A 19,205-nucleotide genomic window follows, 5' to 3' on the forward strand; every position below is an offset into this window, starting at 1 on the left:
AGATCCTGCAGGTACTCAGGAGCGAGGCCATGTAGGACCTTATATGTTAATAGAAGAATTTTGTATTCGATACGGAAAGGATCTGCTGCTGATGTCTTATTGCCAAATACCACAGGACACCCTAAGATTTCTGGAGAGTCCGTGCCCTAACTGCTAAGGCTTAAAGCTGGTAGGGTGGTGACCATCCTGGACTGCAGAAACAGTTACTCCAAAAAAGCAGAATAAACACTTTTTTGATACTCGTGATTTTAGAAGAAACAGTGAATGTAAAGTGATTCCACAGTATATTGCACATTTCAAAAAAAGTATATAGTAAAAAAACTCTTTGCCTAGAGTGTAGATGTGTTTGTTTAGGTTTTCTCAGCATGTTTTATTCTGGAGTTCAAAATAAGTTATTGACCTTGCATAATCTGTCAAGGCCATTGACACGAGAGAAAAGCTGCGTTTTTCTCTAATCCAGTTTCATTTGACCAATTTTGATTTTGCTTCCCAAGGTACCAGCGTTTTCAGGGAATTTAAATCAAAGCGGCTCACACCACTCTAGAATGTTCCAAGAGGACTATGAATCATTTCTAGGAGAGTAAATACGTTTGCTGTGATGGGTCTGAAAAGCAGAGAACTCTGACGTTTGGGCTTTTCTGCTCAGGGCAGAGTGGCTCTCAATAATTCATCTGTTAGAGGGAATAGCTGCTGCTTTTGTGGACGTATCTAATGGGAGCGATGCGTTTGTACCTCAACCCGGCAAATGCTCTCCTCATATTCGTCTTAAAGCTTTGTTCTTCAAGTAATTATTCCCCATATCTCCTGCAAAAAAAGAAAAACCCAAAAAACAACATTAGGAACAGTATGACATCTCAAGGACTTTTGGAATGTCAAGTATGCAATAAATCCTTATGTGACAGCAGAGCACCATGTCAAGTTTTCCAGCTAAAAGCTAAATTTTTTTGGTGCCATAATACTAGTCCAGAAGTACAGTTACGTTGGTGTTCACCAAAAGCCTTTTGAAAAATGTCTCCTTCATGAAATATGTAAGCTTACTGCTTGAAGAGCTGCATAGAGCTTTGAGCCAACCAGCGCAAAGTAGAAGCAACTTCTCGTGACTTCTTTTCACTGGAGGAAAAGGATATTTATGGCACGCAGGTTTATTACACCTCAAGTTCAGTCGTAACTCACCACAAATGTTTGTTTTTTGTTTTTTTCCTAAGGGGCTGCGAAACAGCTCATTTGAGCCCCTTTTACTAGATAGATGTAGAATCTCCATTCATTATGAATGAGATTCCCTCCAACGCCTATAGATACCATTCTCTAGATTAAGGAGAAACTGGTTGGACCTGACTGATGTTGCCTTTCATTACCATCACCACTAGCCTAAAAGACTTAGTGCCATGAGAGTACTAGAGTCACGAGGCCTGCTATATGAGCTTGGCTGTTATAATTTATAATCATGGTGGGTATTTGAAGTATCTCCCACTGGCTGGATCTTTTGGGACAGGTTCCTTGATCCTGTAGTATATAGAAGCATCTTTTGATGTGAGCTGCAGTCCATTACCTGCATGGAGATATCATCTTTCCGTAGGGTAATCTGTTCTACATTTTCAAATCAGGCAAAGGATGCCTTGAGCATTTAGGGCAGGTTTTGTATTGGTTAAAGTAAATCAGATTGTTGAGATAAGCTACGTCTGAAAGTTTTAGGCATCCACTTGTCCAAAATTGAGGATGTCAACAGGGAGTTGGCCCCTTCCTTTGCTGCAGTAACAGTTTCAGTTGCCACTAGATGCTGGATCAGTGCTGCTGGGATTTGATGCCGAATTACGGAGGTCAGTGCTATACATCTAATTCACAAAGGAGCTCCGGCTCACCTAAAGGATGATGGTGCTTCATCACTCCAGCTCATCCCAAAGGTGTTCAATGAAGCTTTATCTCTCCATCCGTCTGAAAGGAGTTTGATGGTACTTTATTCGTCCAGGATATTCAATTCCACTGGGCCAGAGTTTAGTGCTTGAGTGCTTTATTCCTGCTAGCTGACAGTTGACATTGTGCATGGCGATCTCAGGTTTGTGTGTGGCATCTCCAGAGCATTCCATTCCACTGGCAGTGCTTTCCTATGGAGGCGGTGTGGCCTTGGGATTGCAATAGAACGTCTGTGTCAGCAATCAGGGCACATTAGAAGCTGAATCTACAAATTAGAAGAGTTGTTGGGACACCTTATATACCCTATTTAGGCGTCTGGCATCTGATGGTTATTCCTCATATGACTCAAGCAGTCACCCATGTTAGACAAAAACTCTTGAGGAACCACAGCATTAGTATGTCATGTCTCCAGCCTTCCTGCATTGACCGTCCTATACCTCGGAGCTTCACCTGTCATGCAGTCCAGTCACATAGCCTTATGTAAATGTACACATCCTGCCAATTCTTTGGGATCAGATTACTTTAGGAAGCACGTCACTGCTGTGATGTCTGGGCTAAAGCAAAGAGATCTTCATGGGCATGTCATGTTTGATGTATTACATCCATGAATATGTGAAAATGTCCACACCAGACATGGACCTTTGGACTTTGTACTTGGAAATTATCCATTATAGTAACCTATGCTAAAATGTGGTGACTTGATTGGTGGTATGACAATGGGAATTTCTGTAGTCAGTGTGGCATACCTTCAAAAAAGCATTTTTGCCTTTGATTAGGATTTCGAGCTTACTGACTTCTAGGAAAAAGACCCAAAAAACAAACACTCTGGAATTCCAGGGAGGAAGCTTGTGTTTCATTTGTCGACCCAGCCAATGCAGATCAATGGTAAAGGAGATACAGAGAGCAAGGCCATTTTTTGCCATAGCAATGGGGCAGTTTTATTATCTCCCCACAGCAGCATGATGCATCCAGCTGATAGAGGATCCATGGATTAACATGATGGGTGCAGAAACCACACTGCCTTTTTCCTTCCGCAAAAAATGCAGGCACCTTTTTAGAGGCTTTATCCATGGCGCCGCAGAGAGAATGAAAAAGACACCAATCACTGCTTTCAGAATGTGTTTCAGTCTGAGGCTAATCTGCCTGATTGAGACTGATAGTCCAAACATGTTCACGCTGAAAGCTCCATCAGTTTTGACGGCGCTCCTGACAAATAAAGAAGTGCTGATGTGATCTAGTGGGCATGCAAGCTGACAATGATCTACCTGTATGGCTGGTCTTGTTCACATGGATATAGAGTCTCGGGTTTCTAAATTCCCACCCACAAAGGCATTTGTGTATGTATGTGGTTCGCTTTGCGTGTGAGCATTGCTGTACAAGATGCTCATTAAAGCTGATGTTGCGCATATGGTTGCTATGGAACCGTGTGGATATGTTGTGTTGATGTAGAAAGGGCTGTTTCCTGAAGTGACACCAGTAGCAGTAGTTTTGAAAGAAACATGGCCAACCGCTTGACAGTACCACAAACCAACTGATGCTGGCAAGGAGGAGGAAGCTGCTAAAATGCTGGTCAAATTCTGCTAGGGCTGTAATTTCAGTACATTTACCTGACTGCTGGTCTGGATTGATGAAAACCAGAGATGTTGGCGATGCGAAAATAATTTAAATAAATTAAAAAATGAAGCCCTGATAGCCACCACTTGTGGGTGGGTGTTTGGAGACTCGGTTGGTGAAGGCTAGCACATGCTTCCTCTGAATCATGGTGACTCTGAGTAATAATGGGTGAGGGAGGGCCATCCTACCCACCCAGAGAGAGTGAAGCCCGAATATACTATCTTGGACTCTTAGCCGTGGACCAACTGTGGCATCACCAGGGGTGTTTGCATGTTTGATCCGATTTCTGCTTTCCCTCTCTTTTGCTTGCCTTTGCCTATTGATGGTTACCGTAGTAACTCCTGGTACAATATAATTTTACCTTCTCTATCTGATATCTCAGGTTTGACTTTTATTCATTGGCTTTTCATTCAATTTCAGATTCTTATACTTATTTCAGTTACTTATTTATTGATTATCATCAAGTTTCAGGTCTTTGGGAGTGTTGAGATCGGTTTGACAGCCTGCAGATGACACAGTATGATATACTTTACTTTCCAGGGTGCTTTGGACGTTGCATCTGATACAGATACTTGTTTCCTTTGGTTTTCTCCATTTTGTTCTCACTTGCCTTTTTCTACTTCACCCCCTCCCCTTTTGCCTTTGCTCTCAGTAACTCTCAGTCTCTCTCTTTTTTTGCAACCCCCTCTTCTCGCTCGTCTCTCACTACTTCACTCCTCCCCTTCTCATAAATTATGTATGCTGGTTCTGCCTGGCTGAAGCTTTGCATTGCTCTGCCTTGCTGAAACTGCTCTCTCCCTGTCTCTCTCCCTCTCCCTCTCTCTCTCTCTCTCTCGCTCCCTCTCTCGTTTGCTCTGCGCGCAGGACTGCTCTCTCAGAGCTCGCTGCAGCTCGGCTCCAACCCGGAGGGCTCCCTCCAGTACTCCGCCGGCTACCATAGCAACCAGCCCCTGGCCCTGAACGACGGCTCGTCTTCTTCGGCCTCTCCCCAGAATCTGCCTCCGCCGCCTCCGGTGCGGTCCAGCGGTCAGCCGGGAGGAGCTGTCCACACCTACAACCAGGTCGGTCCAGCTCTAAAGCGTTATCTCTTCTTACTTTCATTTGTTCGGTCTCTTTCTTTCTCTCCTTCTCTCTCTCTCGCTCTCTCTCTCTCTCTCTCTCTCTCTCTCTCTCACAAAAAAGCTTTCTGATTAAAGTATAAAGTCGTCTTTATAGTGATGTCATAATTCATAGATTACGGTTATGGATATGAATGCAACTAGATGGAGTTTTCCTTTGACTTGGAAACCATTCCAGTAACCTTACATTATGGTACTGTGTTTAATTGCTATACTTACAGAAGGATGATGGTCTCTCTCTTTCTCTATCTCTCTCGCTTGCGTGCGCTTCCACCCTCAATGCTTTCTCTCCTCCCTTTTTCCTCTCCTCCGCTCTCTCTCTCTCCTCTTCTCCACGACATCCTCAAGCGCCACTGGCGGAGTGTGCTAGAGCTTGCTTCAGTAACTCTCCCTTCACTTTCTGCTGCACTCTCCTCACAGACTGCAGCTTTAGCCACTGTACTGCAACCGGGCTCCAGCACTAATACAAGTGACATGCATTCAGAGCGAGTGAGATAGAGAGAGAGAGAGAAAGAGAGAGAGAGAGAGAAAGAGAGAGAGAGGGGGTAGACTCTCTGACGCAAGGTCGCTCTCTCTATTTTCAGCAGAAGCTCTGTTTTTATGGTAGGGAGGCCACAGAAATACAGCCGCACAGCTTCAAACTTTGTCACGAGGCGGCCGGGGAGTTCATTCCTGCCTCGCTGATGAGACTCCAATTACGAGGAGCCCCGCAGGGCTGTTCCTTTCTCAAGTTTCAATTCCTTTAAACGAACTCATGTCTAGCACACCTGCTACGAGCTACAAGCCTTCATTAAAAGATACTATTCCTGTTTAGGGGCAAACATTTCATTTTCTAATGGAAATTTTCCCACGTTTGCTACTAATTAAGTGGAATACACCCCCCATTGCACCCCCCCCCACACACACACACACACACCCACCAACCCTAACACTCACCCCCGTCGCCTCATGGAAATGACAGAGGTGTTGGTCGATTACAAGAGGTGGAGAAAAAGAGAGCGCTTGATGTGCAGCCTCCCTCTCACTCTCTCTCTTACTTGCTCACTCACTCACTCACTCACTCAGTCTCCCTCATCATTCACTCTCACTCTGGCTCTCTCTCTCCCTCTTTCATCGTTTGAATGAATGCACTTCTTTCTCTGTGGCGGCTCAGAACGGTGCTTTTAATGAAGGATGCCCAGCATCCTTTCTCCCCTTGTCTTGTTTGTGTGAGAGTCAAGGGGGTGATATTGCTCCACAAAAGCGTTCATTTCCTGTGGCACCACACGCATTCTAAATGGATACAACCACTCAGTAAATAAAGAAAAAAAAAAGATCAAAGACAAACTTTTATGCTTTGAAATGCTATTTTTTTTCTCTCCCTGCCGCTGGCTAGTATTAATACTCCCATCTGTGTGCAGTATTAATGGGTCCATATTGGTTCTTGTATCTCAATCTTTGACGTTTACTACTTTCTTGTATAATTTGATTCTGCCAGCTGCTTTTCACACCATGTCAAATTTTTAAGACAAATAGACCAATAGAAATGGTTTATATGTTTTTGTTACATTTCTGTAAAATGTTCCTTTTGAAGATATGAACATCAATATGCCATAATTATTCTTGTTTTTGATGTGCACTTATGCCGTGTGGTACCACTTATGTTACTGTGCCTTTAAGAGTGATGGACGTTAATAATATCTGCTGTGATTGTTGAGCCTCATTTAAAAAAAGTGTGGCGTCTGGGCTTAAAAAATACACTCCTAAATCATAATCTATTTTCATATCCATTTAACTTACAATTAAACAGATATTTTTCGCTGATTTTGCCTTTATGACCGACATCTGGTTGCTGTCACACAAAATCATCTTCTAAATGGAAACTTTACAGGATAAGGAAAAACCTTAACTTTCAGTGGAAGTAATTTCGTTTTGGAGCATTTCAAATGATATTGAGTAGGTACCGCTTGTGCCGCCACAACAGATCTGACCATTCTAGGTATGGACTCCACAAGACCTCTGAAGGCGTCCTGTGGTATCTTTTGGTAGGTACTGACCACTGTATACCAGAAAACCCCCACAAGACCTGCATGATGTTTTGGAGATGTTCTGACCCAGTCACCTAGCCATCACAGTTTGGCCACAGGAATTAAAAAATGGCCCAGATTCTTATGCTGGTCCATTTTTCCTGCTTTTAACCCCTTTTTTTAATCACCTTCAAGAACTGACTTACTGCCTAAAATATCCTCCCATTAACAGAGGCCACTGTAGATGAGAATAATCAATGTCTTCCACTTCATCTGATTGGGGTATGTCAAAAAGTGAAAAACAGCAAAAATGGATATGCAAGGTTTTTGCATGACAGTGAGACAATCGACAATTGTGCAATTGATCTCTGTTGTGATTGATTACAATAATCCTTCATAGCCATTGCACAGCAATCCAGCAGAATTTAGCCTCCACATTTCACCCATCTGTGGCAGTGAACAAACACACACACACACAAATACACACAAGTAAGCACACACACCAGTAGCCCTGGGCAGCCACCTCAAAACCCAGGGAGCTGTCCCCATCTGAGTGTCTTCCTCAAGGGCAACTCAGCAGTGAGAGCACTCGTCTTTCACTCTGACTGCCCATACTTTCTACCAGTCCAGGGCGTCAAACCAGCGACCTTCTGGTCCCAAGCAGCTTATTAAGCCTCATTCAAATAAGCAGACAGACTGAAAAAATAAAAAACAATACATAATTTGAATATGAGTAGGCGGGGCTAGACTGCAGCAGACTGAGAAGGTTTTATGTAAATACATTGGTTGAAGTGACATCACAAAAGCAATGCATTCAAAATCGGCCTTTGTTTCGATTTATAGATTTCCATATGTCGATAATGTCTAAACTGGAGCATTAATTGTATATTTGGATTTATTATTTTTTAATATGGGCTCTTTCATATCTCCCTTTCTCTCTCTTTGTCACTCTCCCTCTCTTTCTCTCTCACTTCTTGTCTCTGCATTGTGCAAGTTTTATCAAGCTCGCTGGCGTTGTGTTTTAGCCTGTCAGGTCGATTCTGTGGGATAGAGCCTGAAGAGGACTAGGCTACTTCAGGATAGCTTTATGTAACACAATGCATCAGTTAGGTGCTCTTTCTGCTTGGATATTTATAACGCTGCGAACCCTCTTGTTCCTTAAATAATTCATCCACATCTGGCACCTGTAACAATTCCTTCAAGTAGCTGCTCTTCTTCTTTTTTTCCCCTATACTGGGATTCAGCTGAAAGCAGGGGGAAACGAGCAAGAGAGACAGAGAAAGAAGCAGAGAGCGAGGGGTGGGGTGGGGGGGGGGGGAAGTTTTTTTTTTGTTTCTCATTTGCATACAGCATTCATGCAGTGATGTTTCACATTTGCATAGCATCTATACCTCCAGCACCTGTGTTCTCCTCCTCTTTGCTTGTGTGATGCTTCCTCATGCACTCTGCTGGCTGCCCTGACTCAGGCGTTTTTCTAGAGCTGCACATTCCCACACTCATTTGTGCGTGTCCAGCCTGAGGGGGAGCAATGTTAGCGCCATAAAGCGCAGGATTTGGCCCTGTGTCTTTCTGCATCACCAGTTCTGTCTCTGCACAGTCACCCTCTCCTCGTCTTCAAGCGCCTCCAATGCACACTTCCTCGCCTGTCAGGAACTATTTGACCGCCATCCCTAACTGCGGTTGCCGTGGATGCAAGCTCCCTGTGTTCATGGAGCACGGTGCGCTAAAACCGACACGCCAAATAACACAGGATGACTTCATCATCCCTACAAGAATGTGTTTGTGTGTGTGTTTTTTTTAAGAAACTTCAAATTCATCAATCCAAAGCTTTATCAGGTTTCATGCTAACCCCCCCCCCCCCCCCCAAAAAAAAAAAAATAGGAACAGTGGTACCAATGCTTTGTTGTAATCACCCAGAATCGCTCTGCTTATCAGGAAAAATCTTGCAGAGGAAAAAAAAGGATATGCCAAAAGCTCCACGCTAAACTGCTGGCAAGGGGCCAGCTGTACCATGCTGGAATGTGTCTGCACGTGGTTTCCCTGTTGATAAAATGTGCATTACTACTGTCAGTGCCATAAGGTGTGTGATCCCATGAGGAATAGCAGCATATGGCCCTCTAAGTACGTACTACTCCAGCTTAAAGAAGGCTAGGCTGAAATCCCCTGTGCAGTGGTCTTGCTCTTTGTTCCCAGACCTGCTTTAAGCAGAAATATGACCTTTCTGTGTTCATTAAGGCTCAGGGGTAGTGAATTGTTTTGCTTTTGGAGAGAGTCTGCCATTTCACGCTGCCTTAATTTTACTGTTTGCTTTGTAGTCAGATCCACTCGTGCTGTCATTCCCCGGGGCCTTTTTAAAAACCATGACCCACTGCTAGTCCTGTACTTGGTTATTTTAAAACCTAAGGAGCCGTCCTTAGGTTTTAAAATAACCAAGTACAGGACTAGCAGTGGGTCATGGTTTTTAAAAAGGCCCCGGGGATGTGAGTCAGGTCCTACCTTTCATAACTACGTAATTTACACTTTCATGTATAGTTTAATAGCACAATGTTATAGCACACAATACTGTGCAAACGTTTTAGGCATAGAAAAAATTTTTTATTGAATTTTGGGAAAAGAAACATGCCTGAAACCCCCTTCTCTCTCTTCCCAGTCTGATGTCCTATAAATTCCACCTACTTTCTTCACGTCACCTCAACCCACCCAACCACCCCATCTTCTCCCTTTAACTCTGCCATATCTCTTATCCTTCAGCTCACTTTCAGAGGCATGCCCGTCCTTCACCCACACTCCAGGCTGAAAGAATTGTAGCACAAAATGACTCTTAAATGGCTGAGAGAGCATCTGACTAAACGAGAGCTTTCTCTCTACTATTTAAGATGACTCTTAACACTAAAATGCATTTGGGAAACTAGGCCCTGGGCAGTAAGTATTTATTAGCTTAGTGAAACAGTAATATTAGAATAAATACAAATAGCCTTAATAAATGATGTAGTGGATTTACACATCTCACTGTTTTCCATTAACCTTTTCTAAACTTTCCTCATAGCAGTCCAGTATTGCAAACAAACAAGTCCACATGATGTCTAGGGGTAGTGAGGAGAAATCTGTCTTTTACAGTAAAAAACATAAATAATTTTCTATTGGTACCCAAAACCTCTGAAACCACTGAAAATGTTCGCATGCTAAGATCACTTCTAGGCCTAATCCACATTGTCTTTACAGGTGACATCCAGCCGCGCTGCGCTGCTGGCCGCGGGTGACCCGGCTCAGCTTCAGAGCCATGGCAGCGTCCTGCAGCACCTGTCCGAGCCACAGCAGCAGTCGTGTCCAGGACCGGGCCTCTACTACCCCAGCTCCACGCTGCCTGGCCCCCGTGTCAGCTCACCCTTAAGCTCCATGCAGCCCACCGCAGCCACTGCAGGCTCGCCCACCAAGCTCCAGCGCCTGCCTTCCTCTTCCTCTTCTGCCTCACCCAAGCCCTCTCCTGGCCGGCTTGCGAAGTCCTACAGCAGCAGCTCGCCCATCAACGCAGCGGGCACTGGGGGCTCGGCCTCCGGCTCGCCCCTGCGGCTGGCTTCCCCACCCAACAACGCCTCCCCTCTTCACCACCAGCTCAGTGTGGGCAGCTACGCTACGCTCTCGCCCACCAAGCGGCTGGTGCACTCCTCAGAGCAGTACAAGATTTCCCACGACCTATACGCTACTGCTACTCTGCAGAGACCTGGCAGCCTTGCTGGTGAGTGTCAATGTCATGTGTTAGGACTCTGTTATCAAACCTAGTGGGCAGCTATGTCGAGAAGTACTTTTAGGCTGAATTCACATTACAAGGACATAGTGGCATTGCTCAGAGTGGCAAGCCCTGTAATGCGAACATAGTCTTAGCTTCTTCGGTCTTTGCATGGTTAGTAGTTGAGTAGCATTGCCACATTTCCATGTGCTGTGCTGAATTGGAGGAACTGATTTATTCAGGAGAACTGTAGTTTATGAGGAGTACCTCAGGGGCCAGTTGTGTGGCCACTTTCGGCGTTGGTAATATCAGTCCCTCCATCAGGACTTGTACAGTGATGAGCTACTCATCACACAGGTGATGGGCATGAGAGTGAATTGGCCGAATGAAATATTCTCTCATTTCCCCGAAAGGCCGGGGTTGACACCAGTTTGATTGCGCAGTCAAGACTTTAGAGGATTGATTCACTTTTGATTGCGCTTGTCAAGGCTTTTGGGAATTGCATTCGCTTCTTCCCCCATTCCCGTACCTCTTTTCATCATACAGTCCTTCACTTCCGGACCTGTCATCGAAGAGTGGTTTCTTTATACCTTTTCTACAGATACACTATGCTTGCTTGTATATGCAGTCAGATTGTCTTTGACATTGAGAACAAGTTAACTAGCCAGCTTCAAAGTGAAAACATCAATGGCTTCTCCGTTGAATTAGGTAAATACCCATGGGAACATGGTAAATAAACACATTCCAGTTCTATGAGTTTTCATCGCGCTGAGCACATTCTCTCCATTTTTAGCAGAGGATGTTAGAACAGGACAGAGGCAGCAAGGGACTGGGGATGCTTTATATTGATTTTTTTTCTCTTTTTTTTCTGCCTCGGTGTATAATGTGTCATGGGAGGCCCGTCCCTCATTGCTATCCTTAAGAGTAGAGGCTAGATCAGATCCTTTGATAGAGTTCAGTACTTTGATATGAAAATTGTCTTTGTAATCTTCAGATGAATATCAAAGAGCACAGCTGTGAGTTTGCTCATAGATAGTCCCTCATATAACCATGACAGAACATCTGTAATATTTGCCAAACTGGACAGTTTTCCTTCAGCACAAGGTTGTTTAGACTAGTTATTCAGCAATGTTTTACAGTACTGAATTTTTGCAGTTGATGTAAACCGTCTTCAGACCGTCTTGTCACCCTGACAAGATAAGGAATCTCTTCCTGATGTTAACAAATGTTAAGCGGGTTATTTCCTACTGAGTCTGAAAGCAGAGCTGGCCTACTCTTAGATGTGAAGCCTCGTATCTAAATCCACAGTAGAACACACTGATTTGGAGCAGGTGCTATTGATTGCAGTGCTATTGATTCCAGCCTTGTATTACCTGCCACACAGTCAACTTTCCATCAAACCCACACACCGACACCTGGGACGCAAAAGCAGAGTAGTGCTCTGCCTAAGCCAGGCCTCCTCCCAGCCGTCAGCAGCACTCCTGCGTGTCACTTTGATTAAAGCACGAGTCCTGTGGTGTCTTCACGCTTCCCTCCACCAGAGCACCCAGCCGTGCCTCCAGCGGGAGCCCAGCCCACTAATCCCCACTCGTCAGAACCTGGCCCCGGGCCCTCGGGCCTAGATCAGGGCTCAAGTGCAGGGAACCAAGCCCAGTTTGTGCTCGAAGGCAGAACAAGAGGGAGAAGAAAGCGAGGGAGAAAGTGAAGGAGAAACTTGTGCGAGGCGTGAGACCTGAAGCCGAATATGGCTTGATAACATTCTTTGTCATAGTCTAAGCCATATAGACCATGTTTTGAATCTAAACCTGACTTGCAGCCCAAAACAATTCTGTTTAAACCTGACTGCCATCATTTGGATTCCAAGCCCTGATGCAGTTTCACATTCCTGATAATGGCATCTGCTCACGTGCTGGGGTTTTGAACTGTGTGGACTTGCTGGCTGCATTATTTGGCATTACTTGTTGACTGTATCTCATTATTTTCCAGACACAGTTTCAGTTACTGATCTTTTAGCGGCTCATGAGTGGTCAGTTCCTGACAACAGGATATCTGTTGACTGAAACTGTTTGTCTGGTGGGCTATTTTCGGTCCTAGCATTGACTCTGTACACTAAAAGTAAAAGATCCAGGAGATACATGCTTGAAACTGTGAAGGAACCTCTTAAGGTGCTTTGAGGAACCTTCAATGAAACTTTTTCTTCTTAAAACTTTTTTCTAGAAGGCTCCTCAAAGTACAATAAAAGGTTCCTCCACAGATTTAAAACCTCCAGAAGTTCCTCAAGGAACTTGGTTCTATGTAGAACCATTTAAAAATATTTTATGAGGAATGAGTTTTCCATCATCAGAGAAAAAAAACCCAAACATTGGACATTGTTCAATGTTCTTACCTCTTGCTCCACTGTCCCTAGCAACCGTGTACTTTGATGCCACTTTGACATTTTTTAATGAGCCATAAATGAGTCATGCTTAGAGGACCATTTGTTGCATGACCCATTGCCTTTATATTGCATGTGAATATCTGTTGTGCAATTAAAAAAAAAAAAATCTAGAAGGCGGTAGTTGTGGACCAATAAGAAAAAGGAGCTTGTGTTGAAACTGGCTTACAAACAGAAAAAAGGCAGTGACATGTACATCCTTTACAACACTACACACCGCAGCAGTGTGAATTTAGCCAGTTGAACGACTGAGACATGTATGCTTCACCACTTGTTTTCATTTTCGGGTTCTCCGTACCCAGCCCAGTTTCATCCACAATTACATTGGTATGGTCCAGCCTTTACTGTGCAACACCAGCTAATATGTCACTACAATGTCAGTATCTCTAATGTCCATAGAGTGATCCACCATCGAATAGTATCTAGTCAGCAGTGTGACTATAGAGTTCACCTGGGTTAGAAGGAAGCTAACAAGTGGTGCATAGCAACAGGTATGTAAACAGTCAGTAAACATGTACATAAGAAGTGCATCTATATGGTTGAAGTCCTTGATGAACTGGCTAATGAGCAAAGGTACAAGATAAATGTTCCCAAGAAACTGGCATTTAATTCAGTGTAAAGAAAGTTGTTAAGTTGATAATGTAGCACTGGGAGGCTTCATGGACTAGGGCCAAGTGATGTGTGCCAATAAAGTGAGTTGAGTAGGAATTTGTCAAATGAGATTTGCATGGTGAAGTGCATGGTGATTGCCTGGATCTCTCATCACCTCTACAAGGTTCTACAAGGTTCCCTCACGCATTGGACATTATAAATGAACTGTGAAAAAAAGCAACAAAGATGTTATGCTCCTGTCCTGCAGTGGAGGCACGCCGTTTTTGAATGTTACAAGCGCTTAACACTGTTGGGCAAAGAGCCAAGATGGAGCCAGCAGTAGAAGCCCAGGAACGCATCTCATTATTATTTTTTTTCTGCTGATGTAAGACAGTATGGCCCGCTGAGATTAGCATGCTAAACAGAACCCTGAAATAGCTTTTCTCTTCACGTGGACAATCAACACAAACATACACTGAAAATGTATTAGAGAGGCACGGTCTGCCTCGAGTGAGCGGCTTGCTTGCTAAATCTGGGTTGCAAACAATTTACATTTCAAATTAAGTGATTTTTTTTTCCTGAAACTGGGCAAATTTATAGAGCTGGAATAGGTCTGCGTCCTTTCGAAATAAAAGTAATTTATTCCCTGATAGATCATTAGGGAACTATGTCTTAGGCATGCCCAGATACAGTGTGTAGGCTAAGTAATAACTAGTCAAAACTTTGCCTTACAGTCTTTGCAAGCGTTTTATCTCTTTTGAAGGTAAAGTAGGTGATTATAGTAACTCCAGTTCAAGATATAGCAAAGATTGCTTGTGTTCATCTACACTCTTAAGAGTGTAGGTTTGTAGATGATTTTGGGGGTTCTAGAAAGTCTTTAATTAGTATACATTATGTATAATATAGTATACATACGTATGTATAGTATACAAGCTGTCTCTAAAAGGTTTTTCAGGGCAGTGGTTTTCCGATTAGTTTTAAGGCCCCCGAAGTTCTCAGACCCTTCATTTTGTCCAGTCTACTGATATCTGAAGAGTTTAAGAAATCTTTACCAATTTCCAAATCCACAGATAAGAAAAGCAGGGCAGGCCGACTTTATTTAAATCACACATCTCAAACACAGAATCATTCAGAAGACATGTAGGACCTGTATTAAATAGCCTTCAGTGTGGGAGTGAAGGGTCAGTTTTGCAGATGGCTTGACCTGTGTGGAAAGCTAGCTATTCAGATAGCTTTGTGTCAGATACATGTAAAATCAGAGTGTTGAATATTTTTCTTTCCTTTCTTTTTTTAACAGGCACGGGGGGACAGGACAGTTGCATAGTGTAGACTGTGAAAAAAGAAAAAGTAAAAATTAAAGCCAAATCCCAGAGATTTTACGAGATTTATTTAGAAATACCTTTATTGAAATTCCACATTGTTCATGTCCTGGTGAAAAGAGGACATTGTCACCCTATTTAAAAGCAAGTACTATTTTAACTTTTTATTACATTTTTATTAAAAAGACCACCACTGTTAACAATGTAGGCTCATAAAAACACTGTTCAACAATTACATGTAAAGACACTTTAAATACAGGCCACTGCAAAAGCCCATGAAGTTATTTTGAATTAAACCAATTCTAGACTTGTGAAATATGGGCTACTTTCTACTTAATGTGATCAGCTAGTAAGCAGAGACCTGTTTTAGCATACTCATATGTGTCCTAATGTCCCACACTTATGAGAGGATTGTGAGTTTCTTTTTTGGATCCTGGTGTTTCATCATGACGTGAGTAGTAGCGTGGAGCGGTGCTGGCATTATGTAGGCCTCCCGCTGCCTCTGAGGGAATGTGCCTTCAGGGAAGGTTGCGTTAGCATACTCAGGTAACCGTGTGGGAGACAGCAGCCTGTCAGCCTAAATCCTCCACCTGGACAAAGTGCTTAGCTTCCAAATAGGCTGTAAAAAAGGCTTAAAGGGAGAGCTCCATTCCAGTCCTTCCTTATTTGTGTTGTGTTTGTTCATTTGTTCGGTAGCATTCAGAAGTTTGTAATCATCCTAATATAAAACCAATTATTGGGTTGGAGATGAAAGCAGGAAAGACAGGAAAGCAACGAATAAGGGGTGTTTATTGCTTTGCATGTGTCCATGCGGATCTATACCTCAGCCCTGGAGGAATGGATGGGGTTAGGGAGTGGATGCAGTTGCCTGTCTGACACCAATTAGGTGATTACATGGAAAACTCACTCAGCTATTAGTTGACTGGCTAACCTTTAGTTGACCATGACTGATTACTTGACTAGTCAGCCTAGAGAAGACAGCCATTGTATAAATAAAATATGCTCTTATCAGAGGTGAGGAATGGACTTAACTCAGACTCAAGACTTTAGACTTAAAATACCTTCAGCCAGAGAGATACATTTCCAATAACAAGGCAGTGTTTGAAAGAAACATGCAAAGCAACTCTTAGTCTGGATAGCATGCATGCTAGATTTTCCTATAATGCATAGTTTGCTTTTGGAAGTCATGTGGATCCCGATAGGATTTTAGTTAGTTTAATTAGGAGTATATTTTGTACGGCGCAGTGCCTGCAGCAAAAACAAAAAAATCTGTCCTACAAGCCTTTTTTATATTTATTTTTCAATTTTTATTATGTTTTTGGAGTGGATCCTATTTGTTGTCTGCTTAAGTTTTCAATGTGAGAAATATGTAGCAGAAAAGGGCAACTATTGTGTTATGTGGTTTATGGTTGAGCTGGATATGCCTATTCAGAACAACTACAGTACCTGAAGCAGAGGTACAGTGGAGTTTAGCCTCGAGTGCCTCAGCGCAGGGCTAGGCCTAGACATACATGTGACACTTTCTGTTATATGTGTGCCTGAGTGTGTCTCTGTGTGTGTTGTAATGCACAAAACTTGGCTGTCTGCTCTGCAGATGGCTTGGTCGGTTCAGTTGCTGCTTCTCTGGCGTAATGTAATTGTGCAAATGTACAGACAATGAGAAGCCGCATTTAGAGTGGGCTCTCCCTGTAATCACCTTATCGGTGTCAGACAGGCGACTGCATCCACTCCCTAACCCCATCCATTCCTCCAGGGCTGAGGTACAGATCCGCAGGGATACATGCAAGGCAAAAAAACACCCCTCATTCGTTGCTTTCCCGTCTGTAAGGTTCCACTCTGTGCTCGTCGGGGCTTTAGAGCAGTGAAAGAGCCTCAGCGAGTGTGCCAGTCAGCCAGTCAAAGAAATGCTCGAAGCATATTGGGAACCCTCCTCAGCCGCTGACATGAATACTTAACATGGCAAATACGCTGAAACCGAACCAGGCAAAACAGACTCCAACACAGACAAGCTGTGAGACAGACGTAGCGTTCAAAAGTTTGGAATCACTTGTTACATTGTGAAAGGGCCCATATCAATTTTGAAATAAGAGCGTAACGCAGTATGGAATTTATGAAAACCATGAATTTATAAAAGCCATTTATGAAAACTTAGCTGCAAACACAGCCCAATTTAGACTCACGGTTTGTATGATGCCACAAAACAAGTGGATTTACATATATCTGTCTATTTGGCCTAAATCAGATTAGCTTTGCCCACTCACACTGAGGACTGCTTTCTGAATGAGGCACCATCCAGGGCACTCAATCAGAAAATAGTTCATTTACATATGTCAGTCTTAATGGCACAATATCAAAAGTCTGTTAAAGCTGTAGTAATATACATATGCATATACATTTTGCTGTTTTATATAGAGATTATTTTTATTCAGACTTTGTTTGGACGCAACCAGCACACTGACATTCATGACACATTGTTTTACTGTGACAAGGTTTACTGTGTTTATTTGTAGTGAATTAGAAATGACAGTTACATCAATAAAACTCAAAACCCCCAAAACAAACAAACAAAAACAACAACAACAACAGCTGAACAGCTGGACATTCGGGCCAAGTCTCAGTTAAAGCATTGCTCTGTTGCACCTATGCGCTCCTATTGTTATTGCGAACCGATGCACGCCTGTCTACACCCATTGTGTATCAGTTGGGCAATGCACTGGGTGCTGAGGAGCTTGTAGAAGATGCTGAACTGTAGTTCATACTTTCAAGCATAACTTTCCTTATATTTAATTAACACAATTGAATAGTGTTAGTTGGAGCCTTTAAAACAATGGCATAGTAGTCAAGACAAAGGATTGGACATGGATCTCTTCTAAAATACCCGATACTCAATCTGTAAAATATGTCTGGATTGGGACATTCCCAGTTTTAGTATGGTTTGGCTACTGGTAATCTGCTGCATACTGTCTCATTGAGCATTAAAGGTCCAGTGAATTCCAATATAATGCTATTTGTTAGATGTTTTTAGAGTGACCAAGAAGATCCTTACTAGGGGACAGCCCCAATCTAAATACAAGGCTGGTTGCATGCATAGCTGTATGAGTGTAGGATTTCGAGTGTGTTTGTGTGTGGATCCTGAAGGTTGAAGATGAGCAGTGTTTGCCTGTGTGAGTTGAATGGTAATGCTATTCCTGCTCCCTTTCATTGGTGTGTGGGGTTTAAACACTTTTCTCTCATCTCCAGAGAACCCTTCTAACACTTTGCTTTGTTGAGGATGAATGGAGATATTAGCTGCTCATCATTTCCACATGTTTCCCACCAATTGAATAACCAACATTTAAAAATCATCTACTAAAAAAGCCAAAATATATATAAATATATATATACTTCTATGCTAATGTATACTCTGTCATAAATGTCAAAATCATATTTTCCAGAGGAGGTAATCATAGTTCCTTATATATATTTGGATGCCTTATATATATATATATATATATATATATATATATATATATATATATATATATATATATTGTGTTTGCTAAATAGGCCACTCTACAGCTACTGACACTGGAGCAATGTCAGTCTGTTCTAGTTGCTGCTACTGACACATTCTTTTCCCCTGCCAGGATCGCGAGGCTCGTACAGCAGCCAGCACAGCCACCTGGGCCCCGAGCTGAGGCCCCTGCAGTCCCCCGAGCACCACATCGACCCCATCTATGAGGACAGGGTCTACCAGAAAGCTCAGATGAGGAGCCTGAGTCAGAGTCAAGGGGAACCCTTACCACCAGGGCACACTGGGACATACCGTACCAACACAGGTACAGGCTTTATTTGTCTGTGTGTGGACATTTGTTTAGCTCTTTGTGGGGACCAACTGTCCTCATATCATAGAGAAATAAGTCATTATGGGGACATTCCTCTGGTCCTTTAGAAAACAAGGTGTTTTTCTCCATTAGGTTACTGACATACAGGTAATAGTCTGGCTATTTGAAGCTTAGCAGCATTTGTTTACAGTAATATACGTCGGCAAAAGTACCCTACAAAGAAATAAAAACTGGTGAGTGTGTGTACGTATAATAACAGGGGACTGGGTTACATTTGGCACAGAAGCATTTGGCTACAATCATGCAGATGTCAATGGAAATATCCTACAACGATAGGAATAAAAACTAGTGTGTGTGTGTTTGTGTATGTTGTGTAAATGTGTTTTAATCCCCACCAGACCAACCTTTAGGATTTCTGCAACAGCATCAAATCCTTGGCAAGCCAATCTGCCATGACGCTAGCCCACAGCTGAGTGGTGACCTCATTAGAGCTAGGCTGGATTAAAATGTGTGTGTGTGCTGACTGTGAGAAGCATTCACCTCATTGTATCATTGCACAATAACCGCCTCGATACTTTCATATTAGCTCGTCTTTTGGCTTATCTTGATTTCAGGTCAGGTAAATCATGCTAATCCGATTAGATGCTAATTATTTATGTTT

At 43.0% G+C, this 19,205-nt stretch overlaps 1 protein-coding gene across 3 annotated transcripts in view; it reads left to right on the plus strand.

Moving 5' to 3' along the window:
- The window catches only part of ctnnd2a (catenin (cadherin-associated protein), delta 2a), a 452,693-nt gene that overhangs the window by 208,288 nt on the left and 225,200 nt on the right, over window positions 1-19,205 (plus strand). For all 3 annotated transcript variants that reach the window (XM_072689814.1, XM_072689834.1, XM_072689825.1), the window contains 3 exons: window positions 4,390-4,586; window positions 9,872-10,385; window positions 18,347-18,538. In XM_072689814.1, coding sequence (XP_072545915.1) covers window positions 4,390-4,586; window positions 9,872-10,385; window positions 18,347-18,538 — 903 coding nt within the window. The remainder of the gene's footprint in view (window positions 1-4,389; window positions 4,587-9,871; window positions 10,386-18,346; window positions 18,539-19,205) is intronic.

This window comes from Salminus brasiliensis, chromosome 1, assembly GCF_030463535.1.
Source record: "Salminus brasiliensis chromosome 1, fSalBra1.hap2, whole genome shotgun sequence".
Taxonomy (NCBI): Eukaryota; Metazoa; Chordata; class Actinopteri; order Characiformes; family Bryconidae; genus Salminus; species Salminus brasiliensis.